The following is a 13,878-nucleotide window of genomic DNA, read 5'->3' on the forward strand; positions in this document are numbered from 1 at the left end:
CTAAGTTATTAAATTTAGAAACTCTTATAGTCAGAGAAGCAATTCTAAATGCAGTATTTTGTTCTTTTTTGAAAGTTTTAATACTTTCTTTTTACTTGCGTTGGTAACACATACTTCAAACTATAGCATGTAGAAGAGAGGAAAATTTAATTCACAATATGGATTGATTTAGTAAAATATATTGATTTGCCAAGAAGTTATTTTATTTTTTAATTGGTATGATCCTCCAAACTTTGATATTGTGCTTTACATTAAGAAATTCTAAGCATATATTTTTGAAAGGAGATACTGTAGACATGGAACAGCATGAAATCTTCCTCTAAACTGCTTAAAAAATGGAATGAGTACAATAAAGTCTGCAGGTTCCAGACACTCTGCTCTGTCTCTCATTCTCTCATCCAACAAACAGGATAAGAGCAAACATAAAGCAGCCAGTCATCATATTACAACTGTGAAATATTGGTGTTTTTAACAATAGGTGGGAAGATTTCACAGTAAATTACATCTACTCCTTTTCATGAATATACCATTTGTTTAAGCAAGACTTTTTCACAGTATACTTTTCAGATCTAACAGGGATTTAAGTCTTAATATAAACATTTCTAAGATGGTTTTATGCTGACTCATTGTAATTTTCATCAAGCTTTTTAATAATAACATTATTATTAATAATAAAATAATAACCTTGAGTTGGGTCTCATTCATTATGTTTATACCGAATGAACTATTTATCACATTGGCAAATCTACTGAAACAAAGATATTAAAATAATGAATTCTTATATGAAAAGGATGGTCTTCTGAAAATATTGAGTTACTAGTCTAGTGGATTATTAGTACTCTAAGAAATCTCTTTTTCTTTGATTCATTCCTTTAGGTGACAGAAAATCCCTAAAGCCTACAAACCTCCTAAGCTCTATCTCCTTTGCCTGTTTCACTTCATCTGCATAACAAAGGTAATAAATGTAATAAAGAAAAGGTAGTTTTCACACCTCATAATCAAGGTCCAAAGAACTGAATTCTCCTTTTGCATGAAAATGATGAGTGTGTTTATCCACTGTAAAGTTTACTTGATTGTTAAAGTGCTCAATGAGAACAGAATGCCAGTGTTGATCATCCAAAAGGCTGCCCAGGGTAATATTAATTTGGGCATCAGAAGGATGAGTTTTAGTATCACCTTGAAGGAAGAAAAATAGAAACTATTAATTTCATTCAAAAATATAATTACTCAAATGTATACCACCAGTTTATCATATTCTAAAATCCACTAAACAGTTTAAAAGTTGTAGTTAAATAATAACTAATAACTATGTTAGACTTTATGAAACTGTAGCTGTTACCTAAATTAATGAGCAGGAACAGTTTCCCTTTAGTTAATTCCAGGGTGATGTGGTCTCCATTTTTTCCTTCTCTGTGGAGGAGAATTCCATCACTTTGCATGGTCTTAAACTTCAGAGAAATCACATCTTTCAGTGCATTCGTGAGTTTTTGATTTAATGTGTAAATGAGACAACTTTTCCCATCAAAGCCAACCACCTCAGACCCTAGAAGCAAAGAAATGAAAGGTAATGTATAATGCTGTGCCTAAAAGAAACAGTTGCACTTTACTTCAATATGATGTGAAGTCCCACCACTGACACCTCTAGAGCCACCTGTGCCCAGTAAATTGTAGAGACGGGAAAGGGCCAAATGATTTTATCCCAATTATATAGAAGACTATTTGTCAAAAATCAGTACACATGGAACGAGACTCACACAAAAGAACTGGTAACATCATAAAAAGCTCATAGAGTATTCACAGTTCATATGGAAAGCAGGAAAAGGTAATTACCCTTGAAAAATACATTTGTGAAATGGATGAAGTTGTAAAGGACTCTCAATAAAATACGAAGTTATTTTTCAACTGACTGGTTGACTTCTTGCAAGTCAAGGGAAACCCATTATCTATTTATATCACATATATTATATTTATGTAACTTCACTAAAAATATTTCTCCATATTGTCAGCATGGAAATGAACTGAATTCAAATTAATTATAGCACTTAAATTTAGTAGTTTATATTCAATTTTCAAAAACCTCCCGTCAAGTGAATGCAGCTATGTTTTTAAATATGGTTTCTTTCTTTTCCTTCATATCTTGATAATGAAGAATTAATTTACCAAATACACAATGAATAAATATAACATTCTACCTAAATATGAGTCCTAGATTGACTATTCTACTTAATTATGTTACTGAATGAATGTGGACAATAAAAACATTAATTAATGTTGAATTAAAATAATGAATGTCAAGTAGAATAGCTTCAATAAAGACTTCAATAAGACAACTTGATAATTGTTATTTATCAAACTATCTAACTTGATATATTCTTAGTAGGCACTGATAACAGTAGAATTTTTTTTTGATTGAGAACATATGGGCAAATAACATTTTCCTCTCATATTTGTCAACTACTCACAGCTTCTACTAGTTGCTGGACTTCAACATCCCTCTGCATGAGTTTTCTGTACTCGTTGTAAATAAGGAAAATAAATCAGGCTGTTTTGCTTTATGAACACTCAGCTTTTGTTTTCACCACTTATAAATTTTCTTTCTCAAATTAATGTAACCTAAATCCTTAGTATACTGTGAAAATAACTTTGGAAACCATGAAATGCCTCTGAGAACCTGAAAATTCTGTAATCCCCCTCATATGCCATAGGACCAAGAGTCCTAGTGACACCAAGCAAAAATTTTAGTTGAAATACCTTTGTTTGGAAAACTACTTTTTTTTTGTTTGTTTTGTTGTGTTTTGTTTTGTTTTTATAATCTTTAAATCAATTGAAATTAATGCTAATGTTCTACAGGAAAAAAAAAAACAAACAAGCTTAAAACAATGCAAACTGTTTGGCCATTATTCCAGTTATGAAGAGGATATGATGTCCTTTCTCTGACCGATGTAACTGTGCTATTTTAAGCATTTCAGCCAGGAAGGGAATTCTCAAAAATCCTCAATACAATTAAGTGTTAGAGAACAGTGGAAGAGGGTTTGTGTATCACATTATCCACAGTGCTTGTTGTTAGGTGAGCACCACATCTAACAGTTCTTAATGTGCAGTCTGCATTTAGTTTCCAGTTACCTTTCTTCTACAATTTTATACATTTGCCATTTTCGCATTTAAATCCATCTTTCTGCATTGTGAAGAAAAACAGCAAACCAACCAAACTAAAAACCCAAAATGTTTTTTTTGTTTGTTTATTTGTTTGTTTGTTTTTAGACTACTGGTTTTCAGAGGATGAAATGAGAGTGTTGTACTGAAGAGAGAAAAGAGTAAGCCAAAGACATTCCTAATATCCTCTTTTTAGTGTCAGGCCATAGCTTGCATTTTATTAATTGTCACAATCTGACATTTCAGGAACAAGACACAGGGAATTTCTGTAGAGATTCATCATTCTCTTTTGCACACAGTAAAGAGGAAGAACTATCAGGCAGAGATGGATTCTGGTGTGGGGTTCAGCACAGTGTTTGCAGTGTAAAGACACAAGCAGATTTTATCAGTCCACGTGAAGTAAGGTAGAACACCTGGAGGTATAAAACATCATTCTTCCTTTTTTAAATGAAAAAGACTGCAGAATGGGAGTAAAAAATAATGGAAGGACTTGTCTGGATGCATGCTTTACAAACACCTAAAAATTTTATCTAAACAGAGGACTTGTGTATAAAAAAAAAGGAAAAAAGGAAACAAAACTCACAATAATCTGCTTTATCTTGTAGAGATCTACCATGAATATTACCAAACCTCACTGAAACTGTAATTAAAGGGGAAAAAAAATTTCTGAGGATACTAGGCTGGGTTATTCAGAGCAGGTAGTTGACTGGAAGGCAGCAAGGCAGCAAACTGTAAGCAGTGCCAACATTTGTCCTGTAACTATTACTTCCCTAAGATAGTAATAACTTCTTTAGGATATAGCAGTCATGCATTTTTTCATGCATGGAAAAATGTGAGATCAACTTCCTATATTCTAGCAAGTTTAGTTTTAGTTGTGTAATTTGTAACAGAAAAGACTGAGAGAAGAAATTAGTGCTTTTGCACTTGAATACAGAACATATTTAACATACTTGGTGGAAATGAAGAGAGAGTTGTTTACTCTTACAATATAAGACCAAGTGAGAGCTCCCTAAAGGGAAGGATGAGAAAATGGGAAATGTGGAAGTGTGAATCAAAATTAAGTCAGGAATTATAGGCATTTCTGTTTTTCTTTATTTGCTGGTTCCTCCTTGAAAAGTAGCCATTCAGAAAGAGCCAGGCATAATTACTGTAATAATAACTACATGTCCTAATTGTGCCTGATAAATGGAGAAAAGGACTGGAGAGAAAGAATTAATGCTTTAACTTTTAAAATATATTTAAATTTAAATATATTTTAGAACTATAAGACTATAATCACCTGGTTTGTCTTCACCAGCAACCACTGAATTGAACTTCTAAAACCACGTGGTAATTTTAGATGTTCAAAATAAATATAGAGATGATAAGAGTCTGCAATTCATTTGGAATGAAAGCATTTATACATAGGAAAAATAAGCACTTCTAGAACATGCAATATTACTAATTCAGATAAAATCTTAACCAGCTTAAAAAAAATTTACATTATTTTTAACACCATCATGTTCTTTAGGTACAAATTATAGTGAATAATGGATGAAGTAAATATTCATTTTAAATTCATCCTAATCTTAGAAGATAACTACAGTTGATTTGTTTCCAGAAACTACTTATAGGATGGATCCTGTACCAAAGAAGTAAAACACTGAGATATATATAATTTTTCTCAAAGATACTTAATGACCACACAAAAATATTTTAACTTATTTTAACTGCTTATTCTGTGTGGTTTGTTTTTTTTTTTTTTTAGTTACATGAACATATTTTGTCCTATGGTCTTGACCACATTTCTCAGTTACATTAAGTTGTTCCAGAAATCATAAGTCATGTCCCCAGTCCCTAGGCAGATGTCACTGAGGAATTTTGTTTGAGTACTTCTACTGGCATGAGGAATCTGTTTTCTGGGATGGGGAAGTTTACCTAAATTCTGCATTGAACTATTCTCCTGCATCCAGATTGAAATTTTCAATATCCTTAGTTCGTGGTCTTTTATTGGGTTTACAAAGTCAAGTTTAAGGTAGAAAGCCCAGAGATGTGTTTTGCTGATGTTCACTTTAAGTCAGATACTAATGAATAGAAATAGAAAACAGATATATGGAGAGCATTCAGAAGAGATCAACCATGAAAAGCATACCTTAATTATAGAAGTTGAAAAAAAAAATCCTACAAATAACAGTATATCAAAATATGCAAAAAAAAACAATTAAAGAGGTTGCTTAAAATAAATTCTGTTTCCATCATGGAGAAAAGATCTGGAGAATAAAAAGTAGCAAACAATTTACTGAAAGGACTTTTTTAAGAAGTCCAGGCATAAAAAATTGTAACAGGAAGACATCAGTAAGATTTACACTGTCCAGCAGATCAATAAAACCATAAAAATTGTCTTCCAAAGGCTTATGTCAATTATTAATAGCACAAAAATAATTCTAAAAGTACCCCTTAAATATATAACAACTTTGAAGTATCTTTCATTGTGTATTTGTGGGTCTGTCTAGCTGTACTTTTATTGGCTCACGACCAAGACCACATATATTTAAAACTGTAAACATTTTCCGTATTTTGTCCTTCAGACAGAAATTACACCATGTTCAGATGGAGCTTTTAAGACTATTAAAAAAAAAAAAAGAGTCTGTGTTAAAGCAGTAATTGGATTATGTCCACACCATATATTCCAACACAGAAAGAACTGGAAAATAAACATCATATATCTACAGCTAATGCAGAAATTACAAAGTTGCATATAAACTTATCAAATCAGTTTTATTCCAGATTAAATTCAAGCTTAGAAATCTACTTTCAGACGTGATTTAGGTGGTGAAATACAATGATGGGGATTCATTTCCCTCAGCTGACTCAGAAACAAACTTACTGTACGTGCATCCGTACGCCTCGATGCGCATCCCAATCCTGCCGTTGGGATTCCAGTCTAGCGGCACAAAACGAAGGAATCGGGCCTTAATGGAATGCTGGAGCTTATAGTACACGACACTGTCTGCATTGGTGTTCCCAGAAAAGGCCTGGAAGAAAATGAAAAAGGGATCAGCCACATCCACAGCGAGCACATCAACACGTGGAAGCATCGCTGAGATTTTCGTTTTATACCCTCGTCTGGCAAACAGTCGAGCACAGGAATGAAATGCAACTATCAGTGAATTCCATTGGAAAAACTGATGAATCAATCTTGACTATTCATCTGGATGAGGTGTTAACTCGCCTGTGTGCTTAGCACTGACATCAGACTCAACAAAATATTACCTTTCAAAAGCTAACCTACCTGTCAAAAATGTGTAGAATATCCTGACCACTGGAGAGCAGCCAGGCAGGAAGGAAGCTGGGAGTGGGGATGGACAGAGTGTGCCCAGGGGGACAAGAAGGCCAATGGATCCTGGCCTGGCTCAGGAACAGTGTGGCCAACAGGTCCAAGGAAGTGATTCTTGCCCTGGACTCAGCACTGGTGAGGCCACCCCTGGAGTGCTGTGTCCAGTTCTGGGCCCTCAGCTCAGGAAGGACATGGAGGGGCTGGAGCAGGTCCAGAGGAGAGCAACGAGGCTGGGGAAGGGACTGGAGCACAAGTGCTGTGAGGAGAGGCTGAGGGAGCTGGGGCGGCTCAGCCTGGAGAAGAGGAGGCTCAGGGGAGACCTCCTCACTCTCTGCAACTCCCTGACAGGAGGGGGGAGCCAGGGAGGGTTGGTCTCTTTTCCCAGGCAACTCTCAGCAAGACAAGAGGGTTCGGTCTGAAGCTGGGCCAGGGGAGGTTTAGGTTGGATATTAGGAAGAATTTCTTTCCAGAGAGGGTGCTCAGCCATTGGAATGGGCTGCCCAGGGAAGTGGTGGATTCTCTGTCCCTGGAGGTGTTTAAGGTGAGACTGGATGTGGCATCAGTGCCATGGGCTGGGAACCACAGCAGGGTTGGATCAAGGGTTGGACTTAATGATCTTGGAGGTCCCTTCCAACCCAGCTGATTCTGTGATTCTCTGATTTCAGTGCATGGTTCCATGTAACATTTTTGCATAAGAAAACAGTAATCTCTAGGAATTCCTTTTACTGAGAGGTTAGAGTAGTTTCACTGCAAGCCTGTGTTTCAGGTGCATAGTATGCTGTATTTAAAAAGGTCTTCTGGCAGTCCATGGTAATGAAAGACTCTGGTTTCCAACTAAAGAATCTAGAGTGTTATAAAAGGAATTTTAATTGAGTGCCCTGTTAAAACAAGAAGATTTTGTATTTCATTTTTTTTCCCAGGTGAAGGATTTTTAAAAAGTAAACTTTTTTTTTTTAGCCATATTTAACCGATAAAATACTTCCCCTTTTTGTTTCATAAAGAAAACAAAGAAACAGAAAAAAAGGTAAAGAAGAAAGTAAAAAAAAAATCTAAAGAACTGTAATCATGAACTTTAACATCCTAAAGACTGGAGAATATATTCTGATTTTGCTGTGCTGTGTAGTGTTAGTTTATCATAACCTGTTTATGGTATATGAAGCAGAAAGAATTTGATCAGATATTTCGGATCTAAATACCTGACAAATTAGACAGAAATAGCTCTCTGAAATATTTATGTGAGCAGTATTAAAAAAATTACACATTTCTGGATGCATAGGCAGTCCTGTTGCCATAGCTAAAAGGCACAGACATTACAACTGCAGAAGTATATAGAAACCAACATTTTTAGCTATGCAGCTTCTCTTTCTATAAGTTTTTGAAGCAGAGGTGAGCTTTGTTGCATTAATTATTTACCTCCCTATATGCAAATCTTTGCACTTTCCCTCCCCTGTACTAGTACAATTTCAATAAATTCTAATCTCTGAATTTTCTCTTACTGTGAGCAAATGAAGTGTTCAATTAAGATTTTTTGCCAAATCATTTTTGGAGAGCAGCCACCTCATAGAAATTAATTTAAGTTTTGAATACAGAATGTATATTGCCTGATTTTTTTACTGTAGGGTATACTTAAACCATGTGTTTTTAATTTAAAATTAGGTTTGGGGTTTCAGTAATAACCTAAAAGTATTTCAAACTACTCTTTTAACCATTCAGAATGACCAGTTTAGAAATCAATATTTTTAGCTGTCATTTTCCAGAGCTTTTATCTGTTAAAAGCACATTTTAGAGTGTATCAATTGTGTTGAGTATTAAATGGGTCTTTTTTACTTGATTTTAAACACTCTAAAGGTTAAAATATATAGTTTGGGGCTTTTTCAGTTTTAATCCTTTTCAAAAGAAAGAGGACAAAATTAGACAGCTTTTCCTCCAGATTATAGTACCGAAGGCGTACCCAAAACCTATGAAAGTAGCTTGTAGGCTTTTTAGAGGAGAATTAGATTCAATGTGACAGACAGTCCTGTCTTTACAGCAGAACCCAATTACTGTTTCATGGTCCAGCCCAATGATCTTTTAAACACAGAATTATAACCACATAACGAGCTGCTTTCCTCCCACCCCTGCCTTCTTCAGACTGTTCAGATCACTTCATTTGTGTGCCAAATCATGTAAAGGGAACATGTCATTATTTTAGATTATGCAGATTACCCAGGCATCTCCTGGTTAAAAAGATGTAATGTTAAAATGACTGTTACACGTAATAAACACTGTTTGCAGAAGTATTAATAGGATTGTAAAGTAACCCCTCCAATGTAACTGCTTGTGAGTCTTAGTTGATACTCTTACAGGTACTGCTTTTCAATAGCATGATGACATACCATCTTTCTCAAAGAATGCAGTTTTTAAAACATATAATGCAGTTTAAACAATAGCAGGATGCTTAGCAGCATAGATATATCTAAGAGGATAACTGTCCACAGCCTATTTTATTCCATGGGCTGTACTGAAGCCTGAACTGAGAGCCTACTCTCAAACTTGTTTTAATCCTCCTACTCAGCTACTAACCCAGTAATTTCTTTGCCTCAAGCTACTTTAACCTTGCTTTGAATATAAAATTACTCAGTTCATTATGGTGTCAGAAATCATGAACGTGCTTTGGACTGCATTGGTAAAACTGAGTCCTGCCCGTAGAAGGGCATTAGCAAGCTCAGGATGACTGTGAAGTTAAGCACACATCAAGATAACATGAAAAAAGTTCTTTGTTTCCTTGTTCAACCTCTATCTAGAAACCAAATGTGGTTTTAGACCAGGGATAATACAGGCACCTTGTCCAAAACTTCCTCAGCCAGTCAAAAAAGCCCCCAGAAATGAAGCTGTGTATGACCTGTACTTTAGATAATCTAGAGGACATCATGCTTATTTACAAATGCAACTTTTACTGTATGAAATAGTATATACACACTGTAAAACATACTACAAAGCTAAATAATGCCTTGCAATTGAGCAATGTAAAACCATACACAATGGTTTTACATATGTAGTGTACTCACTATAATAAGAGTAATATTTATTACAAATATTACTTAACAATACATCTATAAATAAAAATAAATATGCAACTTCTCATTCAATGTTTAACGACAAGAACTGGAAGGGGACCCAACCTGAATAATTTTGTCAGAAGAGAAGTTTAACAGTGAGGTACTAGTATACCCCAAGAAGGGTCTGACATCATAATGTGGTTTATGAATTCCAGTACCAACATCAGAAAAAACAGCTGAAAATAATCCATGGAAACCAGCAGCTCTTTGTATAAAATTCTTGTTGCATGATGATGGTTATGCTTTAGAAACACCTGTATGAGTCCTCCTTATGACAACACACCAACATTGCTATTGACATTCAGGAGTCATCAAGAGGGAAACAGAACCCCCAGTGGGCTGCTGGTAATTTGATTACCTTAGAGCATCATTGAAACTACCATAATAATGCTGAAGGATTAACTCATCTTGAGCTCTTCTGAGAATTAAGAGAGTTCAAAGTAAATTATTTTCTCCCATTACGTCCAAGTGATATCCAAGTTCATAGAGTAGTTTAATTATTTACACCTCAGTAACAAAAGGAGTGCCTGTTCCAGATAACTTAGGGCACAGTACAATGAGCATCAATTAACATGTCTTCTGAACAAGATTCCAAACTTTCAGACTCTTCCTTCTTATCCTATTACCACTGTGGTGAGTTATGATTAGTCTTTTGAAGCTGCTCCTGAAAGTCAACAGGTTAAAGTGAAAAAATGAGTGTGAGAGTCCTTCACTGTTCAGAAAACACTGTATCAGACAACTACCTTCTTTCCTAGATGCCCAGATTAGAATTATGGCCAGGACAAAGTGATCACAGAGATTAAATGAACAGATTGTTACAGCTTCATTGTCATAAACAAAAAATTATGCAATAGCTGATAGATCTGTTTCCTGTACTAACAGTGGCATCCCAGTGAGAAGCCCAGTACCGTAAGTTATTCATCATAGTTTTCACTATATCTTGTCTCTGAATTGTTCAAAGATACATTTGAACCACACTGGAATTGTTTTCAATTGATCCAAATACAGAGCAGTTGCACATATTCATAATTTTGACTGATCACAACGTCTTTTGTAAAAAAGAACAGTACATATTTATGGCAACATGACTAATATAGACCAGATAGATAGATAAAAAAACTTGGCAGAAAACAGTCATAAATTCTCGTTGCAGTCAATGACCACCACTTGTAACATCTAAATTCCCACTACTGCACTTAAATCATTCCATCAATGTCACTCAGAAACAGGATAGTGGGGTAAATTGTACCAATTTTCTTTCAGTTTATTTCTTTCTGGTATTTATTCACATTTGGTGACTTATTCATTGGAATATTATACCATGATTCTTTCTCTTTTTTCCTTTTCACTGTGTGAGTGGAAAATTAGCATAGCTTTACATGAGAGAGCATCTCCAGAATTAGAAGATGAAGAGAGGATGAGAATGCACTTACCAGTTAATTTATCAAAGGTGACAGCTGACATTTGTGAAGGGACTCTAGAAATTCTTTCTGCCTTTCAGGGTTTTTTTTTGTTTATTTGTTTTGTTGGGGTTTTGTTTGTTTGTTTGTTTGTTTTTTGTTTAATTTTTGTTTTGGTGGTTTGAGGTTTTTTTTGTTTCATTTCTTTTTTTTTCTTTTTCAAAAACAAAATTTGAAACCATTTGCTTTCACATTATCATGGGTGAAGATTTCAATATCTAAAATTAAGCTAACAGAGAAAGGTTGTGGGGTTTGTTTCTTGTTGGACACAGCATTGCAGGGGTGTGAACAGCTACTTCTAGCCTGCAGAGGTTTACCAACACTTAGTCATGCTCCTTTGGAAATGTGGTTAACAAAACATGTTTTCTCTCTTTTTTCTTTCTTTCTTTTTTTTTTTCTATGTTCAGCATGAAATGAAAAATATTTAATTTTCTAGATACCATGGTATAGGGACTAATGTATGCAATAAAAATACCTTAATGCAAGCCACCAGCCACACCAGCTATTTTGAATTGTTCCACCTACCTTATTTTCTTTCATTCATTCACATGTAGTAAAAAATTTTATGTGAAGTAACTTGTGGCCATCGGAGGGAGCCCTTGTATTGACACAACTGGGCACAACACTGAGGTCTCCTACTTCTCCCTTAAAAATTATCATAACAATCCTTCTTTATAAATTCCCAATGTGTAATTATGAATCTGCTACGCTTTATTTGTTAATACCTACACACATGTACCTCAGAGATACTCCTGAAAATTGAAAACGCGACTTTGTTTCATAATGGTATTTCTGGAATTCTAAAGAACCTTTATCTTCAACAATTTTCAAAGATTAGCTAACTCATTATCTGAAATGAATATACATATACTTTTTAAAATACGGAACTGTAGTCAATGAATTTGGATTCTGATATTCTAAAGGTAACTGCAATGACCTCTGAAGGTAAGAACCAAAGTAATTTTGGAAGTGATATGATTATTTATTTTCACTGGGTTTTTTTCTTTTTATAAATCCATTTGAAATAATCTGTAAAATATGGCTACACTGAATTTTAAATCTGGCCTAATGGGCCTTTCCACTTTCAAATCAATTTGAAGTTTAACAACTACTGTTCCGGAAAAAGGAATGTTTTTACTAATGGCATTTATTCTTGAGAGTGAAATCAAATTTACTTAGAAATAATAGGCTGCATAAATGCTATGAAATGTTTTCAAAGAGCAGTAACATATTTAACCTGTTTATTCCATGTATTTACTTGCTAAAATTTGTAAAATTGGGGGCAGTGGTATATTTCTCATTATGCAAAATTTAAGTAGGAATCAGGATTCACTGTTGTGCTTCCACAACACATGACATAATCTAGAGACTACTACAAAGATAATTCAGTTGATTTATAGCTAAAATACCTGTAATACAACAGCAGTGCATGAAATCCACTGAAATGTCAAAACAGTACATGGGAATCCTGTTTACTCAAAGCAGTATGAAAAAAGCTGTTTTAATATTCTAGTATAAATTTCCCTTTCCTACAATTTCACACCTTGCTCTGAAATGAAACCAAATGACCAAAAAGAAAGGAAGGAAACCTCATTAACTATGCAACACAGAAATGGCAGAGCAAATGCTTTGTAGCTCTTATGTCCTGAGGGTCATAAACAATAAAAGAGTTCAATAAAACGGCTTCCTACTAAATTATTTTGGTGGTTTTTGATATGTGAAGTCTCATGATTTCTATCTTTCGAGAAATTTCTGTCTGTGAATTCTTTTCTAACTCACGACTGTGGACTTAGAGTGGTGTACAACACACCCAGTGAACACAACAAAAATCAGTTCCTTAGGTTGCTACAACTACCATATTAAACATTCACCCATCCTGGCAAAAACCTCAGTGGAAAAATTTCACTTTTCTTTTTATATAGTGCTTCCCAGTCTGATTATTAGAAGACCTTTTAAAAGCGATCAGCTTCCACGTTTTTAGCTTTACTCTGATGAAAGGCACCATGCAATGAAAACCCAGAGAAACTCACTGACGAAACTAAACTTTTCAAATATGCTTTCAAATACATTTAAAAACTGTCAACTACCAGGTGAAAGCACTTCAATCTGCTGTTCCTAAGCAAAGTGGCTGAGAGTTTAATAGAAAACATCAGAAAGACTAGTTAAAATTTCAACATAATTTTGATTATGAACCCTCTCATATAAGTAGACCACTTGCATGTTCCTGTTGCAGTAACTCTCTCACCTCCACTACCTAATGGCTTTTCCTTCCTCCACCCTAAGCTATTAAAACAGATATCGTGTCCAGATCACTAGAGGCTGCTGTGGAATATAAAGTTTTAATGACACCACAGCAGACTCTTGGGCTGAGCTAATAAGAGCTCTCAGTTTTAGTCCAAATCTAATAGTAAAGCAAACAGAGTTAGGATGATGCTCAGTGCTATTGTAAATCCCAACCACATTCCATCGGGAAGAACGAATGGAGAAAAAAATGGTGTAACCACTTATAAATATTATGATGAAAACTAGATTGGTCCCTTTTATTTTGCCCTAGGCTTCAGAAACAGAGGCCATTAAAATAATTACTAGTCTGATAGAAAAGCTAGGCAGAACAACGAGGCTCTAGGAACTTTCTGTATATTAATACTAATTCTGCACAAAATCTTAGCAAAAATATTGGGCAAAGGTATATCAAGATTGCATTCAGCAGTTATCAGGGACTAGGAAAAATGCATCACAGTGTTTCTTGTTATTCATCATGACCAGGCTTCATGAACAAAGATTTCGGGAGGGCTCTACCCATGTTTGTTACAAACACACTGGTGGCTAAAAAGGCCAATATGAGACAGAC

The 13,878-nt window shown here is 34.8% G+C and overlaps 1 protein-coding gene across 4 annotated transcripts in view; it reads right to left on the bottom strand.

Moving 5' to 3' along the window:
- The window catches only part of LOC108500363 (contactin-associated protein-like 4), a 202,462-nt gene that overhangs the window by 65,172 nt on the left and 123,412 nt on the right, over positions 1-13,878 (bottom strand). For all 4 annotated transcript variants that reach the window (XM_017821229.1, XM_017821228.1, XM_017821230.1 and 1 more), the window contains exons 4-6: positions 6,020-6,167; positions 1,340-1,543; positions 992-1,176 (exon numbers count right to left, since the gene is read on the bottom strand). In XM_017821229.1, the coding sequence (XP_017676718.1) occupies positions 992-1,176; positions 1,340-1,543; positions 6,020-6,167 (537 nt within the window). The remainder of the gene's footprint in view (positions 1-991; positions 1,177-1,339; positions 1,544-6,019; positions 6,168-13,878) is intronic.

Source organism: Lepidothrix coronata, unplaced genomic scaffold (genome assembly GCF_001604755.1).
Source record: "Lepidothrix coronata isolate B3197 unplaced genomic scaffold, Lepidothrix_coronata-1.0 Scaffold89, whole genome shotgun sequence".
Classification (NCBI taxonomy): Eukaryota; Metazoa; Chordata; class Aves; order Passeriformes; family Pipridae; genus Lepidothrix; species Lepidothrix coronata.